Here is a 24,845-nt window from a genome sequence, read left to right as displayed (position 1 = left end):
CCTTTAAAAACAGGATGATAAAACTATTGCCAATACAGCACTTTCAAAATCCAAGGGTTAGGCCCTGAACTCGTGAGTTAGAAGTTGTGAAATTAAGGAGAAAAAATAGTGAGTATATATCATTTGCCTTCTCTAGAACCATGTCAGCTAGAGCTCAAGAAAAAAAAAAAGGAAGCAAGGAGAGGTGGATTATTACTACATGTTAAACTCCTACCTTCTTTTGAAGTAATACAGGAACAAACTAAAAAGAAACACTGGAAAAGATACAGACTATGAAACCTGGGCATATCATGACTCTGTTTTCACATCTCTATGCCTCAGTAATTAGCTTAGAAACCTAAAGAAAATACTCCCTGGCACTTACTGTGTGATACTTACTCGAGAAGCATCTGGTGTTTAGTCTACAAATACTAATACAGAAGTGAGATGCAGTTGAAAGACAGTGTCTAATTCATACAGCAGAAAAAAAACCCCCATGTTTAAGGGTCTTGCTTGGGTTTTTTTCAACAGAGCAAGTTTTGCCGCATCCAACAAGACAGCTACTCTTCCTGTAACCTCTCATTCCCTGGGACCTCTTCTAGTGGTTATCAAGACTATAATTTCCTATTTAAGCATGTCAACTCCTGTAATTATTAGCTCCTGTTTGTAAATAAATACCATAAATATAATATCTAATTATAGAACCATGGAATAGTTGCAGTTGGAAGGGACCTCTGGAGAACATCTTGTCTAAACCACCCCTTGAAGCAAGCTTACCTACAGCAGGTTGCTCGGGGCCAGTTGCATTTTGAATATCTCCACAGATGGAGATTCCACAGCCTCCTTGGGCAACCTGTTCCTGTGTCTTGATCACCCCTGAAGTTAACAAACAAATAAATAGCTTTTAAATAAATAACTTATTTTATTTCATTTTGTGCCCACTGCCTCTTGTCTGTTCACTGGACACCATTGAGAAAAGCCTGGCTCCCTATTCTTTAGTTCCTCCCACCAGGAATTTATCTACATTGATAACATCCCCCTGAGCCCTCTCTTCTCCAGGCTAAACAGCACCAGCGCTCTCAGCCTTTCCTCACAGGACAGATGCTCCAGTCCCTTAGTTGGCTTCACAGCCCTTCACTACACTCTCACCATTGCAGCTGTGTCTCCTTGCCCTGGGGAGACCAGGCCTGGCCACAGTAGTCCAGATGTGTCTCACCAGTGCTGAGTAGAGAAGGATCGCTTCCTTGATCAGCTGGCAACACTCCTCCCAATGCAGCCCAAGATACCACTGGCCTTTGCAGCAAGAGCTCACTGCTGGCTCATGCTCAACTTGGTGTCCACCAGGACGCCCAGGTCCTTTCCTACCAAGCTGCTTTCCAGCCAGTACCCGTGCCTGGTACCAGCAGGTACTAGTGTATGGGGTTGTTCCTCCCAGGTGCAGGACCTTGTACCTGCCTTTGTTGAACTTCATGAGATTACTGCCGGCCCACTTGTCCAGCCTGTTGAGGTCCCTCTGGATCGCAGCACACCTATCTGGTCTATCAGCCACTCCTCCCAGCTTTCTGTCATCTGCAAACTTGTTGAAGATGTCCTCTGCTCCATCATTCAGGTCATTAATGAAGAGGCTAAGCACTACTGGTCACAATATCAACCTCTGAGGTACAACACTAATGACTGACCTCCAAATGGACATCCTGCTGCTGATCACAACCCTTTGAACCTAGCAATTCAGCCAGATTTCAGTCCACCTCACTGGCCACTTATCTAGTCCATACTTTATCTGTTGGTCTAGAAGGATGTTTTGGGAGACAGTGTCTATACTTGCTGTACTTGAGATGAACAACATCTTCAGCTCTCATCTCCGTCCACCAAGGCAGTCATCTCATCGCTTAAGACTATCAGGTTGGTTAAGCATGATTTACCCTTCATAAAACCATATTGATGACTCCCAGTCACCTTCTTCATTATGAGCTGATTTTCTTTTCCACCTATCAAATAGTTAATGTGCCATCTCCAGGCAGAGATCATGTTCCTGTGATTCAGATTTGGCTCTCTAAGGACATTCGAGTTGGCAAAAGTGAGAAAAATTGATCCAAATAAATAGAAACTGTGAATGTGAAGTCAGTTCAACCCTTGTGTGTTTTAATTTAATGTGGGACATCGAGTTAACAGGGTTAAGGCATCACATAATCACTCAGTAGGGATGCCTACCAGAAATACTAAGAGCAGTCTGGAAGAAGTATGAATGGAAGTGTCTGCACACAAAAGCACCAGAAGAAACAATAGAGAGAGAAAGGGTTACAAGAACAGCAAATATTGATAAGCAAGGACACGAGTGACAGCAGTCAAACTGGCAAACAATCAGAAATGTTTGCTACATCTAGATCAGAAGGCTGGCACCCTGGTGAGGCCATATTAGAGATGACCAGCCAGTCAAGACCCGCAGCAAAGCTACAGCACGTCACCACTGCAACACAAAAACAGACTGGAAGCCACAAACCCACCCACAGTGAGGAAACAGAGACAAAGGATAGCAATGACAGGGTGAAGCAAGCAAGCTTCTGAGGGAACGATCACACCATGAGAACTGTTTGACTCCTAAGAAGTATAAAAACTTTGTCTAAAAGGCTGTTTATTGTCATTGATCAAGAGGAACCCATGAGACTTAGTGAGGACTTTATAGCCACTGCCCCTCATCCTCACCACACACAAGGGATGATCCTAGCCAGACAGAAGCCTTAGTGATGGTGAGCACATGGGTATCAGTATGAGTGGCATCTATGACAGGAGGAGTGCAAGTGAGTGAAAACAGATTCATTTAAAGTAATTACCACCCACCCCTCCAATAAGATCCTGCACTGCTTTTCCTCACAATAAGTTCTTGAAGTCTTTCACATTTTCACTGTTTTAAATATACCACCTTAGGTTCAGAGTTTTCCTTATTTAGATTAACTTTCCTAACTATGCCATTAATCCTGACAACAACCTTAACTAAAAGGTTCTGAGTTTCAGAACAATCCTCTCCATGTGCTTAGTTGTTCCTAGCTTAACTCAAAAGACTGTTTGAGTTCAGGACACAGTCCAGATCCCCTCCTATGTCTTATACTTGAATGAGGAATGAGTCACATGCCCAGTGAGTTGGCAGAACCGAACTCCCAACTATACTCCTGGCAAGGGTGGGGTGTTACTAACACAGCAGAAGGTAATGTAAATCTACTTTTTCCCATCCCTAATAACCCCAGGTCTCAGCCCTGAATTCTCCCTCCATTCAAAAAATTCCTACTAGCCCTTATGTACTTCTGTAACACACAGGAGAGTGCCTTGACTCCATGTCTGCTGTCCTCTTCCATGCTTCTCTCTTACAGGCTGGAATCCGGAACGTGCAAAATCCTGCATAGGCAGTGGATTCACTGTCAAGTCCTTCAGCTGCCTTCGCATTCATGTCAACAGTTCAGAATTTTATACTCTGCTTTTGAAAGGCCCTATGTGCTGAACCCATACGAGGCACCATGCACTGACCATCTGCCTTAAACTCATTATAAAATACTTCCCCAACAAAACACATCACATACATACACACCCAATACAAAACGAAAAATGAATGAAAAATACCGTCATATGGCACACAATATATTACACAAGAAAATGAGAAAGGTAGGCCCAGGAAAATTGACAAATATCTCTCTAAAAAGTACCATGAGGACTTCTTTTTTAACCTCTCATCAGAAGAATACACACTAAGTAAACAATACAAGGATAATTTTATTGTACTTGGTAAGTCCTTAAATTACTCATTTTCAAGAACTGAGCAAAGGACTAAACACTAAATGTCAAACTGTAGTCTTTTACTCCCAAATACTCTCTTTCAGTAGCAGAGCTCAAATCTCAAGTCCAATTTTAATAAAACCTTTGCACAGATCTTTTTTTCTGGCTGGAATAAACATTAGTACAGCAAGCCCCACTCTTTCACAAAATAGGAGTTTTAACCGCTATGGAAAAAGCCCTTGCTTAATTAACTATGAAATTAAACAGCACAAAAGCAGATTAATAAATATATTGAGAGATATACAAAAAAAGGTAGAGTGTTAGACGTGCATTCTTTCTCATGGGATGTTCTTGGCCCATTATCAAGCCACACCCACACCAAAAACACATTTCCCATCAGTGCTCCCACTCCAAGAAATAACAAAAGCACTTTTTTTCAAGATCACTGTTAAGCCCATCCATAGTTATACATACTCCAATAAAAAAATCCCAGAAAAAATAGCAGACCTTTCAAACGACAGGTTTATGAACCTCTGGCCATTTGTAACAGTCTTCCACCCTCAAAAACTTACAGTCAGACTTCTCTAACTTGCCATCATTCATTACAAGCCCAATACTTGTGCTCCAGACGCTCAAAGAAGCCTACCTTTTGCAGTACGGTCTTGGATAGGGTAGAATATGAAAAGATATTCTGTCTTGGGAAGCTTGTTATAAAAACAGAACTAAGTTTCTGCCACAATACAACTGGTTTTGTCATGGTTTAACCTGGCAGGCAGCTAAACACCACACAGCCATTCGCTCACTCCCCCTCAGTGGGACAGGGGAGAGAATCAGAAAAAAGGTAAAACTCATCAGTTGAGATAAAGACAGTTTCATAGGACAGAAAAGGAAGGGAAAATAATAATGATGATGATAAAAGAATACACAAAACAAGTGATGCACAATGCAATTGCTCACCATCCATGGCCAATGCCAGCCAAACCCTGAGCTGCAGCTGTGCCCCCCCACCCAGCCAACTCCCCCCAGTTTTTGTTCAGCATGACGTCATATGGTGTGGAATAGCCCTTTGGCCAGTTGGGGTCAGCTGTCCTGGCTGTGTCCCCTCCTGGCTTCTTTGCACCCGCAGCCGCCTCGCTGGCAGGGCAGTATGAGAAGCTGAAAAGTCCTTACTGGTGTAAGCACAGCTCAGCAACAGCTAAAACATCAGTGTGGTATCAACATTATTCTCATCTTAAATCCAAAACACAGCGCTATACCAGCTACTAGGAAGAAAATTAACTCTATCCTAGCCAAAACCAGCACAGTATTATGCAGCAGAACTAGTAAAATAAATAGCTTCTGGGTAAAACAAATAACATCTGACCTTTGGTTGCATGATTACCATACATTTGATTAATCGGTTTAGTGTAATCACTGTTTATAAATCAATTAATGAGTTAGGGAGTTCTGATAATTCAGATTGTTTGATCATGCATCAGTTTTCTACTTAAATTATTAGCTTGTGCCAAAGCAGACAAAGAAGGAAAAGCTGAGCTTTACTTTCTTTAAATATAAAAAGTGTGCGCGCGTGTGTGTATAAATATACAAACATATATAAAAAGTAATAAATTGATGATTTAATTACTTTACTTTCCACATGCTACTGCCATTCTTAATATTGCACCTTACTTTTCCTGTAAAAACCCTGGGTGAATAAGGAGAAACGAATACCATCCTTACCTTAATGTTGCAAGCTTGTTCCATCAGTCTTCTGGCGTTCTCTTCAGCTCTGTACCTCTTGGGCAACTGAACCCTGAAGAATTTTAAAGCTCCTTCAAAATCAGCTTGTAGAAGGTCCTCTTTTGAGGTCTGCAATTAAACACAGGGAACTACAGTAAACACAGAGAACATGCAGTCATGCTCTTTTACTGGATTTGCCATTCACTGAACATATTCCAAACCATCAACATTCACATTAGCTCAAAAACATCCTCCTTGAAATCAGCTCTCTAACCCCTACCTCATAAAACAAAACAGAGGCTAAAGCATATCCAAGGAATCCTAGGCAGAGCAGCACAATCAGAGGACTGTAACACATTAATGTATTTTATCCTTCTATACCTGCAGGGTAAGAAAGGGATTCTGGCTCAGCCTGTCAAGATGTCACTCAGTTGGGGGGGGGGTGGCAGGAAAGCAACAAAAACCTAGGAGAATTGATAATCTTTTCTAGAGAGCTTGTGCATTAGACCATTGCTGAGTCTCATAATGCTGTCCTCAGAAAGACAATGTATATATAGATATATACGGTTGCAGACATGAACAGCAGAAGCAGAAATGCATATGACTCATAAGAGGCATCAGCAAGTCAATGTGCATAAGTCTGTGACACAATTTCTCAAAGAACACTATGCCAGAAAAATGTTTTACATGCTTATTTCTATATCTCTCATAATACGGTGCTTCTCAGTGTGGTATCAAGCTTAACAGGTCAGAAAATGTTAAACATTCAACATTAAACCAGTTCTGCTACTAACAGAGTAATATGATTCACAGGGACAAATGTATTCATTTTTAGATATCCTAAGAAGTACACTGAGAGATTTAGAAGATATGAAACACCAAGCCTTGGGATGGTTCCTTTAATTGGTTCACAGAAACTCTGCGTCCAGACAAGACATTGAGGACATAATCTCAAAAATGTGAATTTCAAGATCCTTAACCCAGAAAGAGTGAACAAAAATGCATCAATGTACAGACTAGCATCATGGAGACCAGCACTGTGTATCGCAGTTTTGTTACTACAAATACCTGAGGAGCAGCACAGGTTCTTTTCGAAGGTTAATTGCTGAATTAATTGCTCAGGTACCACCGCCAACATTTTCATGTGTGCATCGTCTGCTTTCTCATGAAGAACACCCTTTGCCATTTTTTGCCTTGTTATGTACAGTAGATCTATTACAGACACATAGCTTCAAAGTTTGATTCTTAACTACATTGTCATCCACTCAAAATCCTTTGCTGTCTCCAATTTCAGACAAGGTCTTTCCAGAAAACACACTTCAGCCAAACACAAGAGATTTGGCTCTACACAGGGAGAACTGGGTGAAACTGTGCAGCCTTTCACAGGCAAGAGGTGAGGCTCGATGATACTATTATTTCTCTTGAGTGTTAAATTCATTTTAAAGAAATTAAATATAATTCTCACTACAATGTAGAGAAAAATTTACTTTTATCTACACATCCTCCCTACGCACCCTACAGACTAGTACCACTAGTTCATTTACATGACAATAATTAAAGCTACTACGTAAAAGTCCTTCTCAGAAGTACAAAAATATTGTTTCCCAAAGCAAACTGAACTTGAATATGGTACTGCAGGTACTGGAAGCACATAACAGTAATACTCAAACCTAGCTTGACATACTCCACTTTCCTGCCAAAAATGCTACAGCACCCTACCCAGGGGGTCTTTCAAAAATAGCAATTTACCCAAATTTTTATTTGGTGGGGGAAGGGAGAAGAGTTTTTAAGGGATTTTAAATTATGTACCAGACTTGGAACAGCAACAGAAGTTAAGGGGGTATTTTCATAATCATGTATCTTTGATAGTGGAGAGCATGAGCTGCCATCAGAGGCGTGCCACCCAAACACTGATAATCCTCACTGCTCTGTGCCCTCTCTTTCACTCTGGGAACGGGCACAGCAACATGCCCTTTGATTTCCCCAGTCAAGAGCCTGTAAGTACAAAATCAACATAATGCATGTTTACCTATCATCCTATGTATTTTTGGAGATTATTACACCGCATACCCTAATGGGCACTCCATAGTAGTTTTTGCTACTTAATCACAAGGAAAGAGCGAGAAAACTCCAAAGCCAACTGGAGTAGCTTCAGCGGATCTGTTTTCCCATGACTGCAGCATTTTTAAGGCAGACAGCTTTCTGTCATCAAAATCCTCAGAGTTCTCGCAAGATCTATTTGATTGTCCCTTCCTTCACAGCCAAGGAAGCTGCTGGGTCATCACTGCAGGGACACAAGAAAAGCTGCCTTCAGATGCTGATGAGAAATGTTTGGCTTTACAAACTATCACATCTGATTCTGTTCACAAAAACTTTGGCAGGAGGACTCCTTGGCTGAGACTCAATCAGATAAGACTGATGTAGTGTTGACAGAAAGCTGGTGCAGTTGGGTATCTAATGAAACAGACCCACTCATGAACGCAGCCATGGCCAGCGCATCCATTTCCTCTTCCTAACATCATATTTCTCCTGGACAAGTTTTACTGAGGTTATATATGCTTTTGCCACACTTGAGACTAGATCACCTTTTCATATCCACAATGGGCTATATTTAAGATTACCTGCAAGTTGTAGAGTGTGGTGGGAGCAGTCTGTCACACAGGCAGCACACAGCATCACTGCCAATGCCCACACTGGCAACCAGGCTGCTTCTGGACAAAGTTCAGCTGGGTAATGTTGATCGAAAAGGAGTAAATTGTTTGATTACCAGCTTACTTGAAAGCGATTTCCCTCCTTCCCTCTCAGTGATGCTGACAGCTGCGATCACTACACAGTTCAAATAGATTTCCCTGTTACATTGCAAATTTGCCTTCTTTGGAGACAAGCTCTCCTGCATTTCCAGTCCTCTCCTCTTCCTCACCCTGTGGCAGCCTCTCCCACCCTCCTCCGAACCCTGGCCCGAGCACAGCTCTCACCCCAGGTGTAAAGGGACACCAGCCAACCTGTGAAACCCACTTTGCTGCTTGTCTTGGTTTTACACAGAAGGTGCTCAGATACTGCAGTGCTGAAAGACAGACTGCCTGGTACGTGCTTCCAACAGAGTGGGAGGGTGTTTTCAATTAAGACTTCTGGACAGTTGCTCCCAGCACAAAACAAACACCAAACACACTTTTTGCCAAAGTTTTAGCATTTTATTAGGGGCTGAGCTATCCTAATTTTAAGCAAGTATTCTTCCTAGAGGTTCTGGCTAGACATTTTCATTTTATTTTTCTTAAATTAACATAATGCACCGAGTGTTCTGGGATTTGTTTTAGAAATCAGAGGAGCAAAAACCCTAAAAAATATAATAATCAAAAATTAAATTACCCTGCCAAACTTTACAGAAGCAGATGCACCTACCCGTTATACCCATAGCACTTCATTTAAAAATAAATACAAAAAGGGGCAGAGACAAATATGTCAGAAAACCAGCAACTGCATGTAAAACTTTTAGTCAGATTTAATTCTCCTAGGCTTCTGCTTGAATTACTGTTATAATATTTTAACAGCCCCCAAACAAATTACTTTCATAAAATTGTAACTATTGAGAATTTTGAGGTCTCAATCCTGAGAAATCTTCAGTCAATGAAAATCCCATAAGAATAATGGTGAATCATGGAAATAAGAACTTTTGTGCCAGTTTGCTGAACTAAGATCATAGTTATGAAAAATTATAAAACATCACATTGTATAATTTGATAAAATGAGTGGTAAAGCCTACACTTTTCAGCTCTTTCTAATTTTTTGAATATTTTAATTACATTAAAACAATCTGTTGTTCAAAAAATTAGTTTCACTATTTCACAAGAAATCAATGTAACATGTTGAGAGCAACAGTAACTGGGTTGAGTACTTTGTATATTTTCTGCAAACTAACCTCTTCAGGTATTGATTAAAAACAGGAGGCAACATAAAATCAGTGTGTGTGCGTGTGTGTATATACAGTACAAAAAAAAATATTAAAAATAGCAATGTTGGCATATTAAGATTCACATTTCTTGACATTTTGTGATTTTAATCAATAAATCATAAAGACACCCCAGGAACCTTTTGGCAGCTGTTTGACAGGCAAAGATTCATAAATACATTGGTTCACATCACTCAGCTTGTGGAAATCATCAACAACTTCTTTCACTAAACCATCTCTAAGTTTAATGAGCCAATAATTAAAGTTCGGCAGATGCATTGCATTTTTGTACATCTGGGGACTTCAGAGCATTTTTTTGTTATTCAAGATGTAATTTTCAAATAATCATATTTTTGGTTAAAAAATATTTTTAAAACCAGGCAAAGGAGGAAACTCACTGAGAACTATGACCGAAAGTCTCAGCTTGCTTTTTAGGGTTTGACTAAATATGCCCTCAAATGTCCTTCCCACATTGCTTAAGTATTTCAATATATTAATAAAATTATCTTAAACTGATTGATTGAAACTAAGGGAAAGCCACTTCCCAGAAGTACTAGGGAAGCTTTCAAATCTAAAGGTAAATTTCTGGAAAACTGCAAACGTTGAAAAAACAGGAATGGAATTTGAGAGACTTAAACTGTGATAACTGTGATTTTTTTTTCCAAGTAAATAATGTTACTACCACCTTCCCCAAAATATTTAGGGAACTGTGATTAAGGCAAAGGACAAAGCCTTGGCTTTTTTCTTTAATTTAATTTCTCTGTCTTCAATTATTAATTCTGCAGTCTCATTACTGACTACATCAACTACAACTCCTATTCCCACCTGGGAACTAACACAGCAGAAGAAATTTTGATCAACCCTACTACACTTCCTTATTTTAATGTTCCTCTTTCATACAAACAGATAAAAATGCCAAATTTCTACAGAGTTCTATGTATACAGTATATATATATTTAGATTTCTATAGAATGTCAGTGAGCATAAACTGCCTTTTTTACACTTCAGTGAGCATGTGTCAGGAGCAAGACCAAGTTAAAGGCTGAAAATAATCTGGCCATACACTACTCCACTATTTAATTTGCTACTGGTAAATGCAAAATGTTTACAAATATCCTCACACTGATTTTTCAGAACATAATGTTCGGTCTCTAACATACACAGATGTGGGTTTAAGTTCTTTTAAGAAGGTATGCAACATAAAATCAAGGTATGTAAGTTATTTTTTCTAATCTGATAGTTCCTCTTCCACTGGTAGCAACAAGACTGCAGTGCTGCATGTTGCATGACTGTGCACTGTGCTGCCCTTAAACACAAGCCACAGACCTGACAACTGTTCAATGACTCCATGAGGATGAAGTTGACCTTCTGTGATGCCAAGGAGCGTGAGGGTGGATAAACTTGGGATCCAGGCCTGGGAAAGTTTGATGGGTAAAGCTACGCCACTACAGTTACGCTGGCATGCGCTTCTAGCACAATACATCAAAAGACTCCTTTTACTGGCATCGTTTATGTCCATTTCTTTACTGTGAAAGCTATACTGTCAAACACAGTTTTTCCTAAATAAAATCTGTGCTCCCTGTAAAACACTGGGACAAAAGCATTATGGAGGAAAAATAACTTTGGTTTTGTGCACAATGAGCTGGCATCCTGAAACGCAGCAATAGTCTTGTGTACACCCAGTAGTAGCCCTCTGCTCAAAATTTCACCACTGCATTTATATGTAGCTCCAGACTTATAAAGGCAATGTTAATTCTGCCACATAAAATACCAATGAATGCGGATAAGCACAAACACAAAATTTACTAGCTTCATAGTCACCCCAAAGGGGATAAACCCATACAGAATTAGTGCTGTTTCGCTTGCCCATCATCGCTGTCAGCTGATGCAGTGAGGAGGTGATCTGAATTTTCGTAAGGCTGGCATAGAGGTTATAGATTATAATTATCACATAACACTACAATGGCATATATTCTGCCTGTCCTAGGCATTTGTTCCCAAAACCACAGCAGAGGGAGAAGCTTATGCACGTAAAAAAGAATCTAGTTCTTAATTTTATGAAACACCGAGGTTTTGAAGTATCATCCATTCTGATTAAAGTACAAATTCTTGGCTCCCAGAGATTTCACATTTTAAAAAAATCATCAGAATCAGTGTCTCTCCTCCTCTATGGAAGGGGTATATGTCAAAAGGGATATATGTCAGAAGAGGTATATTTAGCTAATAAAACCTGACAGGAAATCACATTGACTCCACGAGTCAAGGCTCTCTAATAACACAAGCACTATTTGTATAATTTTGCCTTTTCTCCCCTCTTCTTTTTTAATAAACAATATTATGTCATTCAGCAAAGCTGAGCTGCCTGGGTGATGAAGTATGCTAAATTTCCTGGTATTCTCCATCTGGAGGGCCAGATACAAAGCCTGATTAAGTCAAGTGAAAAAGAGCTTAGTGGTTTTGTCTCTGCTTTCCTTAGAGCTTATCAAAAAAACAATTCAAAATGATTTGGCAGTCCTTGCCCAAGCGACCAGCAGCAGGATGGGATGGATGAGTGTTTAGGTACACTTAGAGGCAAACTGGAATAACGCTTACACATACAACAGATTGAACCACGCGTTATTAGCCACTATACTCAATTCTACAAGTGACTGTAGATATCCAAATTCAGCTGCACTTCACTAGCAATCAGAGAGTTTGTGAATTTTTTTACATTTATCTAACATCTCATGGCACAGGGACACACTGGTTCAACCGCCCACCTTTTTTTTTTTTAACACTGAACATGCTATAATACGCAGAACACGTTCACTTAAGCGAGTGTACTGCGGAACACCGAGATAGGTTTCAGTAGCACAACGCAAATGCAAGACAGGTCACTATATGTAACTACAGTATAGGACTGCACAGGGTATGGAAATAAAGGAAAAGGCAACATCCCACTAGAAAATGGGCTGGGATCAGTAAAGAACTGTCTTCACATGCATCACATTAAAAATGGCATTCTGGTGTACAGGGCCACAGACCAAGCGTACCTCCAAGCTGCAGCCAGGTTTAGTTACAGTACCCCAGAGCAGACCCAGCTAGGACTAGGTACTGACTTCTGGATTTACCACTGCTTTGTGGTTTTGAGTCTGCTTTGTACAGCAGTAAAAATGATAGAAGTGTACTTCTCTGCACTGTAACATGCCACACCAATTTCAGGCCATTTCACATACAGACATAATTTGCATGACGGATGAAAACATCTTTAACAATTTGCTTCCCAGCTAATTCTATACAGGTATTTTAAACTTTTTTACATAGTGTCAACTGCCTTTTCAAAATCAAACACAGAAACAGTAGAAAACCAAAAATATAGCTTGAATTTTTATGAATGCTTATAACTAACCTTTGATGTCACAAGTATAAAATGTATAAAAAGTATGAAATGCTGAGCATTAATGCACTTTTCATGAGTATCTAGAAGTAGACCAGGCATGCTGAGTATTTGGAATCATTACAGGACTGAGAACAAAAGCGTTCATGGCTTTAGGAAAGATTTTTTTTTTAACAACACAGCACTGGTTGTGAACCCTTCAAGCTAGTTAAGGAGTGGCACCAATCCCCATTAGCAGGACTAGCACCCAGCCCTCCGGAGCTTACATGAAAAAGGAAAACTCAGTGCTTAGGAGATGCATTATGAGAAGCCAAGAGGAAAAAATAAGAAATATCTCATGTCTCCATGCAGTGTCAAGAACCCTAGGGGGGGAAGCAGTTTTGGGAGGGAAGATGGCAAATTCACAATGAATTAATTTCAAGAAAATGCAATCTCACCGCAAGCAGCCGAGGCACAAATAGGCGATGCCCCATTCCCAGAAGTTCCAGCACCCGACATGCATACTCATTCACCAGCTTGCTTCTCTCGTCATGCATGTCCTGGGACTTTTTGACAGGCGGTGTGAGCTTGGCAGCCGGGGTTTTGCAAGGTACCCCTTCTTCCATGAGCAGTAAGTAGTAAGTATCCAGAGTGAGAAGAACAGGCTTTGAACCGTAATTTCAAAAAGTGCAAGATTAAAAGAGCCAGCCTCAGATCTTTGAAATGGGCTCGGATGGCTGCCTACAGCAACGCCCGTCAGCCTCTCAGAAAGAGAAAAGCATCTTTGCTAAGAATCAAGGAAAAATATGATCCACCGTGCCGGCTCAGCCAGAGTCCAAAGTATATTTGAAAAACAAACCAGAGAAAACATGGATCTAAAAATGTACCTAAAAAGCAGGAAAATGGCAGAAAATTAGTGCAGGAAAGCTCAGATGGGAGACTGAGCTTTCAGGGCTCAGTGTCTGTGGATGTGTGTGCCAGCAGACAGCAGCAGCAATAAGAGCAATAAAGCCAGGGCAGTTCTGAAGCTGCAAAGAGAAAAGGATGAGCTCATTGCAATCTCTGATTCGTGACAAGCGTGGCGGCTGCCGCTGCTGCCTCTCGCTGTGAATCAGTAATGAAGGGGTAGACAAGGAGGGGGCTGGGAGGAGGAGGAGGGGGTGAATGAGCATGCAGAGAGCGTCTCGGGGGAGAATGCCGTAATAAGAAGCCAATAGTGAGCGGCTGGACAGCTGAGCTCCCCCTCCCCATCCACCTTAAATCAATTCAGCCGTGAGGGTTTTTGCTGTCGAATCCCAGGCTTACGGTATCTGAACTGCATCCTCTAACATTCGATGGCTAAGAAGAAACCAGCCTGCCAGCTGACATAATGACTTGTATTCGATCTGCTGCTGAATAATGCAAATGCAGACTCAGTGCAACCCGGAGACAGGCAGGTAGGGCAGGAGACACTCACCCTCCTGGGTGATGAATGGGAGAGGGGCAAGGACATCATGATGGACTACTGGTGAGGAGAGAGCAGCAGGCGGCTTCTGAGAAGCTGAGAAGCTGTAGCCCATCGTTGCACAGCTTGGGCAGGATTAAATTAAATCATTTAAATAATGGTAATTTCCAGCACTGTGTTCTCTGGAGGCATTTCTAAATCTGGAGACGATGGGCAGGGCGGGAATGATGTCAGCGCATGCATTTGAATTGTTTCTAGAAATTAACTGCTCATTTGTAGGGAAAATGCTATGATGTCACACCTTAAATTGCCTCGCATCACTCCTATGCAGGGACCAGGCCAGGTGCCTCTGCCATCTGGGTAAAGACAGCCTAGCAGGTATTACTTCATTCACAGGTCTGTGCTTCAGAAAGCATGTTTTTATGCTACTTCATTTTTGAATTGTCTAATTATCAAATGGGCTGTGTAACAACAACACACGTTCTGACTGGAGCAGACAGTAATATTCCATACCTATCTAACACACAGAAAGGCAGTAATTTATAATATTGTGAGGAGCTCTATGGATCTAAAACACACTAATTGCAAACACTTCCACAAGTGCATATTTGAGCTCTAAAAATCATTTGTCTAACTTGTCAAGAAAAACCATATTTAGTTAAAATACTAATGCAAAGTAAAAATCCATAGCATGGGGTCATTGAATTGAAATAATAAACATGTTTATAAGTAGCTAATTTACCATGAAAAAGTCTAGCTAAGTACTACAAAAAGCAGAGGAGAATTAGAAAAATTAATTAATTGCATTCAGGCTGATACACCACCCATACTGGACTCCTTTCAAATACAAATAAATGTTCTTGGATGAGGATTTTTTTTTTTTAAACAGGACATTATTACCAAAAATAGCTCCATCCACACAGGTCACCTTGGCTTATGGTGACACATGTAGCAGGCAGGAAAACGGTTAAAGCAGAACCAGAAGAAGACATAGGTCAAAGATGAGAGATGACAACAATGAGGCCTCAAGGATTTATCCTCTGGTGATGTGGAATTTAAGTCAACTAAAGCCCCTGCAAATTCTGTGCAATACTGAATTGGATTTAATACAGGTGGTCTTCTGAAAGCTGATTTAAGTATCTCAGGTCGTGAAACAGTATTTTGCAGATGAAATTTTTCTGTATAGACTAGTCCACAGAGCTGAAGGGTTCTGAAGAGGTGGAGGCTACAGCTTTTCTGTATAGGCTGAGATGAGGAGTATTTCCCAAGGTCCTTTTCAAAAGAAGCTATGCACAACTTTCTTAGGAAAAAAGAAACCATAACCAACACACACTTAATTCCAGTTTAAGATTATAGTAAAGACCACAATGGGAACTCTCCTATACTTTCCATACTCCCTCAGCATGCAGGTCCAGAGATTCTGGTATATTATGTAGTTTGTTCTTATGTGCATAGGTGAACACCACAATGCCAATCGCTTATCCATCACAGGTTAAATTTTCAGCTGACCAGACTGTATGTTTGTAGGGTGAAAGGGTTTAAAGGGAAGGAAGTAGCTCTTCCTACTTTTTGTGAATTTTTAAAGTATTTACATCTAATTTAAACACACACTAGTAAACGTGATATTCTAGAAACATTATGTTCTATCTTGCACCCGCAAATGAAAACATTGCTCAAAACATTAAAAAGGAAATGAGAGCATTATACTGTGTGTATTGGGAAGGAAGTTACAGAACTGACTAGAAGCACAGAGGTGAATGGGCAGAGTGACTGGTGACTTCTGGGCAAAACAGGTAAGGGGACACATAACTCAGAGCACCGTCCATGTAAAAAGCCTTAAATTCTTCCTTGCATAAATCAGACTTCAATAAGCTAATAGCTAACTCTCATCCTTATCAAAATTCTGGTTTGGTTCATCTTGGGTAAGGTCTGGGCTTCTGAAAAATGGAATGAAATGATTATTAAATAAACTCTCTAATTCTAGAAAGTTATAATAGGATCCCATAGTTAGAGGCTAAAACCAGATGAACTCAGCTTATAAATAAGGTCCACATTTTTCAGAATGAGGAAAATTAACTACAGGATTAGCTTCCCATGAGATGTGGTCTAATACCATCATTATGATTTTTACATCAGGCCTGGATTTCTTGTTTAAAAAGAGGTCTCTAAAATAAAAAAAATCCAAGGCTTGACAAAAACACCCCTTAATTACCAACTGAAATCCAATCCTCCGTGTTTTTCAGGAACTCCTTTCACACACCATAACAGTGCACTGTCATTCAGATTTGCAGGTTGAGACTTTTTACACTTCCTACTATTCTTAGACACTTCTACAACCTAACTGAATACTACATTTTATTTTTTATCCATGTCTGACCAGGAATTGTGATTCTTCCTTCATGTAGAATTCATTACTCTCATCCATGCCATTAGATTACTGTCCTGTATTCTTCAGAAGGGCCTGACTGAAGTCAACATAAAAACTGAAAATGGCCCAAAAGGCAGCAACTTGCACAGTACATAGAATGACTTAGGGTAAACACATATCACTCGTGCTTTGATTTCCATGTCGTAGGCTACCTGGTCCTTAAGTACAGTTAAATTCTGTTTCCAGCCTTCCTATCCACAAAACATCTGTTTGCTCACATAGTACTGATGCAATTAAGATCTGCTCAGATGTACACAGCTGAGGTCCGAAGAAGTGGCTAATGGCAAAATATTCTCTAAGCAAATAAAAACATACAGAATATGACTTGAAATTATCTATATTTTCTGAATTTTGTAATAAGATACCAAGGATCTTTACGGGGAGTCCTTTATAAAACTCTGTACTTTAATATATGCCAAAGTAGAGGTGACCCCCTTTTTATGGAACATACACATACATAGGTATAGAAAAAACCGAGAAAATATTTGGGGAAGGCTCATGGAATTCCAAGGAGAATGATGAGTTTCTATCTAGTATCTTATGATGCTCAAAGTGAGAGCTTTGTAGCTTCATGCTTCTTGGACTGTTTGCTATGGGGAAAAAAGTATGGGCCGTCATGACTACTGCAGCTTCTATCTTTACTGTTTTGCCAGGAGTGCACAAAGCTTGAACGCAAATGTGTTACTTTTAGGTGTTCATACTGTTTAGTTCCCAGATCACAGTGTTCTCGCTTGCATGTTTAACAAAGCATGACAACTTGCTGTAAAAACTGGCAACCTGCCCACCTTGCATAATTTTTAAATTATGACCCTACGTGAGTTGTACAGGTTCCTTTCTCCCTCTCTGCTACCTCTGCCTGCCCACATCCTCACTGTGCTAGCAGTCCAGCCTTTTCCATGTCCTTCCTGCAAAAGCACTGCTAGTCTTGCCTCCTATCTTGTGCTTTGTGTTGACAGGAATATAAAACTTGTATGATAATGGGGCACAGTACCGAAAGGTCAGTACTGAGATAAACTAAACATTTTCATAATTGCTATATGAATTGCTAATTGATCAACGCTGATGTATGATAGCATCTCTCTTTTATATGTCAACTGTTAAACAAAAAGGAACTGGATTGACTTTAAAATTTTGGTGGCAAAGACTACTGACTTTGAGAAGCTAAAAATAATCTAAAACTGGAAGAACAAAGATTAAAGTTCTCTTTCTAGTTTATTCCTATAAAATGATAATACCAATTCTGCACCAGAACAACTCTGAAAATCCATATGAATTACATCATGCCCACAATAAGAGTTTCACCTCTTGCCTTATCAGAAATTACTTTGTCCTTTCTGTTCTGGTCTAATCACAACGGTGTAATCTGTATTTAGTGAAGTCTACATCTTCTTCATTATTAGGAAGAACACGATAAAACAATTAATTTTCATAGTAGATTCCATCAGCAATCTGTGCTGGGGTCCATGCTGGTTGGACAATTCTAAAATGGCTTGAAGAAGAGGGTGAATCACGAGGTGATCGTGTTTGCAAATGCTACTAAATTTTTCAGGGTTTTAAAGACAGAGGCTTACAGTAAAGAATTGCAGGAGGACAGTAAGAGACTGACTGGGCAATAGTATAGTAACTGAAAGTCAATGTAGACAAATGTAAATTGATGCATATGGAGAACAGTATCAATTTTACATATAAATGATAGGCTCTGAGCTGACAATTGCTACTCAGGAGTGAATCTTGGAGTCACTGTGGACTGTTCTATGAAAATATTAGCTCAGTGTACAGCAGAGATCAACAAAATAAATCAAATGGTAGGAAATAATAGGAAAGGAATAGAGATCTAAACAGAGAATGCCACCATGAGTGGTGTGGAGAAAGTGAAGAGGTACAAACTGTCCAACAAACCTTCCAACACAGGAACCAGAAACCTCATGTGAAACTCACAGGCGACAGGTTCAGAGCAAACAACACGAAGCACATCTTCACACAATCCATAATTAAGCTGAGAAAATCTCCGTGGCTGCTAGTTTCACATGTACAAAAAGCCACCAGACAAACCCATGGAATAACAAAAGCCATACAGTTATTAAACATGAGATTACTTCTTTCGCAGAGAGTCCCTGAGACACAAATTTCTGGAGAAAAAAAGGAGTATTATTGCCCTGTTCTTACAGTCTTTCCCATGTATCCACTGTTGGCCACAAGGTACTGGGGTAGATAAGCCTACAGGTCTGATCTGGAATGACTGTTTTCATGTTTTTATTTACTGCAGTTACATACTTAAGAAAAAAATTCCCACAGAATCACAAGATTTGCTAGGTACACAAGTCATATACAGGATACTGGAAAAAAAAATTATCTATATATCTCTCGATAGATAGATAGATAGATAGATAGATAGATAGATAGATAGATAGATAGATAGATAGATAGACAGACAGACAGATCGATCGATCTCAGAACTATATGCAGTCCTGAAAACACTATCTCCAGTTTCCAATATCTAGAAATTATGAACAGACAGTATAATGGGGAAATATATAAATCAGGGTTCATTGCTGCTAAAGAAATGCAGTCCAATGAATTTCATGGTTTTTTCTGCTTTCAGTCTTCTATTCCTTTAAAAAGAGAACACCTCCTCTCCCTCAAAATTAAAAATTTATGGTAAACATGCAGCTAATAGAAATTGAACTGATTTTAGGTGCGAGGAGGAGATCAAATAGGCTAAGAAAGTAACTAGTCAGGACAGGATGGCTTTTTAGCATGGAAATAAAGGTGGACATTTAAAAATAGAAGACTGGTTACCTTGGGACTAGAAAATCAATAGTCTGGAAGTTGATTGATTCTGGACATTTTCAGGTACAGATTTCTCTTTCTAAAGATATAATCTCCAGCAAGTCACCAAGTACTGATTTTTGTTGTATGGGGAGTAGGTTTGGAGGGGGAATTCTTCAGCCCAGCAAAACCTACAGTTTAAGGACCTCCTCAGTTTAGGAACTAGAAATATAAAAGCAGTGATCTGAGGAGCCTCTTAAAAAGTTAACTTCTTGTCCTTTGCCTAATGGGGAAGACCTTAAAAAGAGAACACTTGGTTCTGATCTCTAGCACCAAAGGGTCATGAACCACTTCAGGGCTGATCCTGGGATCAGCTACATAAAGAAGCTATTAAAAAAAAAAGGTATAAAGGGCAACATCTATTTTGTCATAGATTCTAATGTGAACAAATCTTTTTTATCTTGGAAAGAACCTTTTGAGAATTTAATGCACTTACAGAGTGGACTAAACCAGATTACCTAGAATCAAAACCAGTGTAGGTTGGAAAGGAACCCTCTATGTCACTTCATCCAACTTCTGGCTTAAAGCGGTGCTAATTTAAAAATCAGTTCAGGCTCCTCAAGTGGCTGCAAATGCAAAGTAAGAGTGATGGTATGCAGAGAGAGAATGAAATAGCTATTTTATCTCTTGGAGGCAAGGCCTAAGCTCTGTTGCCTACACACTCAGTGCACTTTTTCACGTGATACCTCCCAAAAAGTTACAATAATTGTCACAATTTCGTCCCTGACTGAAAGACAATTTACATTTTAAATTATCTGCATTGATAATATGCAAGTTTTACCTAAAATAAGCACTTGTCCAGTCTTCACTGAGGTCCTCGGATGTTTAGCTAGTAAGATTATACAAAATACCAGTATCTTATTCCAGTAAGATATGGAAGAATTAAGTTGTTCACCTTAACTATTCCTCTTATGCTGCTTGTTTTCATCTACCTGATAAAACTTACTTCTCTACTTGCTGTTATTAACTTGAACCCCTTGGCTTTTTCCTTGTTTGTTTTCTTAAAAGACTACACTACTTTTTAAACACTGATGCCCCAGGCTAGATAGTGGCAACTGATAATTTCAGAAGTAGGTGATAAAGCGAAGCATAATCTCAAGCAATTTCACACTGACCACTTTGGTTTACCCTGCAAGCCACACAGCTCCCTGAAGGAATAGGTATAACTTACCCATGAACAGCAGGATCTAAGGTGCACAAAAATGGATGACTGCTCTGGCTATCTTTGAGTGTGATCACTTCTCGCGAGCGTAAATTTTTAAGCTATGCCTTTAACACAAAACAAAATTTCGTATCTGATTTTAAAATTCTGGGTTGGTGCAAGTGGTAATTGAGGAGATAAACGATGGGCAAAATCCGAGACGGGTTAGGTCAGATGCCTATCCAAAGAACATAATGTCTGGAAAGTGAACAAAGAAAACCTACAATTCACTATGTGTTCATTAGAACTGAAATGTAAATGTATACAGAAGTACAGCATAATTTCGTTCAAAATTTGTGCTACACAATTCCACATCTAAGGTGGTGAAATAGTATTTGTGGAACCCCCTGATTAGTCATTAATACTATTCCATACAAACATAAGAAAGCAATACAACCCTCATCGTTATCAGATAAAGTAGATTTTTTAGAAATAAGGAAATACAACACTAATACAGAAAACATAGTGTGACCTCTCTTAAAGATCCAGTCATCATCACCTCTAAAAAGATTAATACAGAATTAAGGAGATGCAGAAGAGACTACTAAGATGCTCTGAAGTTCAAGAACACTAAGAATATTGGTTTATTTAGTAAACAGCGTGAATGGTATCTATAAATACTTCAAGGTGATAAACACTATTGTGAGTGTCGCTGGAAGGGGACTATTTAGGATAAAGGACAGTGCTGACATAAAAGGAGTGTAAAATGATCAGTGATAAATTTGAACTGAAATAAGGGAAATGGCCTTCCACCAGCAATATTGCTGCTGTTACTAGTTTATGAAGTAGATGCCATATGACATAATGGCATAATATAGCAGAGAAGCATTTCTTTGGCCCAGGAGGTCCTTTTCAGTCCAGGTACAGAATGATATAAAGATAACAAATAACCCTCCTTATCCAAAGTAATTTTGACACCTCTTTTTTTTGAAATCTAGGGAGCTTCTGTATCAACTACTTGAGTTAATAGCATCATCTGCTGTCCCTGCAATTGTAACTGGTATGCTTCTCCCTAATCTGTTGGGGACAGACTGACACAAACAGTGCTGAGACTGAAGGGTGGCAACAGAAATAACCAAGCAATGCAACAGTCTTGTTTGTGCAACATACAGTTATTACTTGATAACGTGCACTGAGGAGAAGTTTAAGAATTCATAACCACTGTTAGAAATGCTGCTCACATTCACCTGAGTTCAAGGAACGATATATAGAAGCACTGTTTTTAGAATAATATGTGTACAGTAGTGAATCTCTGTAAGAGAATAATGCATAGGCTGGGAAATACACGCAGTAACAGATATATTATTGTTTCTCACTATTGTCTACCCATTTCTATTTGAGTATTACACACCTTCCTGATCAAAACAATGGCTTTCCTCTGGCGTTAAACAACATGTTTTATAATGATCTCCCAGATGAAAGCTCAACAACCTAAGTGCTGGCCTTAAGTGTTGTTATGAATCCATCTTTGTATTGTATGGTACACCTCCACGAGTAGACGAACCCTCAGAAAAAAAGCCTGGATACAGACCTATTTTAAAACCCTGTGGTTCATTCTTGCATTTCTATTTCACATGTACTCTTCCCTGCCTTTTCAGTAGTTAGTAACTACAACAGTAGTTAATCAGGAGCCTGATTTCTCCACAATCATATATTTTGATATTTGCCTCGGTTTGCTAATACCAAAATAAAGCATGTGTTCAGCTGGTTTTGCTCAGGTAGCAATATCAGAAATAGAACATGAAGGAAATAATTACTGAAATACTAAAATATGAAAGAAAGCTTATTATTGATATTTTTTCTTAGCATATATGAAGATTTTAATATTTATTTCATAATTTCCAACAGAAAAACTAACTAGTTGATGACAAAAGGGATCGGAAAGTATGCTGGCACCGGAATGGTACTTCTTCCTCTGTCATTCTCTATTAAAGGTCTTAATCAGGATTTAAAAAATGAAAATAACCATGTTGTTTGTTGAGTTGGTCTAAACCACAGTTTTCCATGCTGCCTTTTTCAACACTGGAATTCTTTTCACACCCCAGTGCTTTGCTGTATCTTCTGATGCTCAGAAAATGAAAGGAGAGGGATTTGATTTTCTATCAGCTCAGATTACTAAATGTTAATTCAGGTGCAGTCTCTACATGATGTAACTAAATGATTAATGTAAAACTGTAAAATACTGCCACCAGCTGGAGAGCCTGACAGATGAGCATACTGGGGAGTGCACTAAAAGCACTGACATGCATTAGAAAGCATAACATTTGGATGCTGCAGAAAAAAAGACTCTGCTTTTCCTTCAATAAGAAATCAGATGAATGCCTCATTACAAATGATGGCCTCCATAGCTAAAGAGCTTTAATCCTCTCTCTGTTCATTGCTACAGTCATACTCAGAATGTGGGAAAGGATTCCCCTCGTGTCTTAAATACATGTTTATTTTCCAAATATTATTGCATCAAGATGTCTCGGGTAATTGGTCACAGAAGTAGTGCTGTCATTTCAAAACTAACAAGCATTCACTTTGAATACTAGCAGCTGGTTTTAACAGTGAGAAATTGCATTGAGTAAAAGGGAGTTCAAGATAAAAAGCTTCTATTCTGTTGCTATTTACTGAGGGATTGTGAGGCACACGCCTCGCAAAGAAGGGAGGAAAATGGCATTTACACAGTAAAGAATCAGATATTCCACTGATGAAAGATTCCCTTGTCCAAATTAAAAATAATCCAGAAGACTGTGGGTGAGACAATAATCGTTCTGTTTTAACTAAGAACAAATCCTTAGGAGTTGTTTTCATTCGCTTGAGAAGCAGAGAAACAAGACCTTAGAAACACAGTTTTTAAAGCTGTTATTCTGCAGCATGCACATTCAGTTTCTGTAACCTGAAAAGACTGGTATGCTAAACCCCTTCGTTTCTAATGATACGGAGAGATTAAGAACACATCTGAACAGGAAAAAAAATTACTTCAGGTCTCAGTGTACAAAATCTTTTTCCTCCCTAACAGAACAGCAATTCCTGCTGAAAGCAAATCATATGCTAATTCAATTGTATATAATCACCAGCTCCATCTTTGTACCACTATGGAACTGTGCTCTTATGTGAGTGTTTCTGACTTAGAATCTTATCTTACTTACCTGTATTTTCTTTAGTTTTGGCTGCAGTGTAGAAATACTCTCTCAGAATAACACGTCTCTTACTATTTAGAGCCTATTACTGCCAGAACAGGCAGATACAGCATACTGCATATATATATATATATATATATATATATATATAAAAGAACTGCTATAAGCAGAATTAAAACCAACTCTTAAAACGCTTGAACTTAGAAAATTGTTATTATAATAAGACTGACACAATACTTTCTTGAATCGTTTCTTCTGGAACAATCAAAGAGAAATGTTCAATGGGATAAGCAGCATGTTGTGGAATAAATATATATAAAATGAAAAGACTGACTACTTTCTGTTGAAAGAAATTGGGCTAGTTATTCAACACAAAAAAACCAATAATGAAAATAGACGGATGGATGTACAGCCATGGTCTCAAAGTCATCCTTCATAAACAAACTGAACAAAGTTCTCCTTTCCTGAAAACCTTGCCAGCTGTTTTCAGCTCAGTACAAGCACTCCTCCTTTTCTTTCTTCTTCTTCGGTTTTAAGATCCGTAAGCTGGTATCCACCTCCTTCCAGAACCTGTTCCTACTACTACGGCAGCATACCTGTTGGGTGTCGCTTGGATGCTTGCTTTCACTTCTTTTACAATCTATTGTGCTATAACCTACATTTCGCTTTGTCCACGCTGGCCTTAAAGGCAGAAAATTAGCAAGCCCCACAGTTGCAAATAAAACATGAAACAGGAAAAAAAGAGCACACACTTCCCTCCCCCCGTTTTACAAATTTAGACTTGTGTAGGAGCACTTCCCTGGAAACGTACATTAAACAAACTTCCTGTTTATAAGGCGACTTCATTTAACACATATACTCACGTAGAAAGTCACAACACCATTTGACACATTAACTGTGTTAGCGTAAAACAAGTTATTTTGGACATTTCCTTACTATAATGCTACATACTATCTCATACCTGCACTGCAGTACTTCACCCAAAGCACCTGACCTCAAGTGAAAATGTGCATGTTTTGAAATTTCCAATTACTCTGTTCACAGCAGCAGCATA

The 24,845-nt window shown here is 39.3% G+C and overlaps 1 protein-coding gene across 4 annotated transcripts in view; it reads right to left on the bottom strand.

The window, feature by feature from the left end:
• Positions 1-24,845, bottom strand: part of RABGAP1L (RAB GTPase activating protein 1 like) — a 262,600-nt gene that overhangs the window by 59,997 nt on the left and 177,758 nt on the right. For 3 of the 4 annotated variants that reach the window (XM_064454431.1, XM_064454429.1, XM_064454430.1), the window contains exon 19: positions 5,464-5,592. In XM_064454431.1, the coding sequence (XP_064310501.1) occupies positions 5,464-5,592 (129 nt within the window). Of the gene's footprint in view, positions 1-5,463; positions 5,593-13,222; positions 13,611-24,845 lie in introns of those variants that run through there. The other variant, XM_064454437.1, reaches the window with a different exon arrangement.

This window comes from Phalacrocorax carbo, chromosome 6 (assembly GCF_963921805.1).
Source record: "Phalacrocorax carbo chromosome 6, bPhaCar2.1, whole genome shotgun sequence".
NCBI classification, from domain to species: domain Eukaryota; kingdom Metazoa; phylum Chordata; class Aves; order Suliformes; family Phalacrocoracidae; genus Phalacrocorax; species Phalacrocorax carbo.
This window is presented reverse-complemented; position numbering and strand designations above follow the sequence as displayed.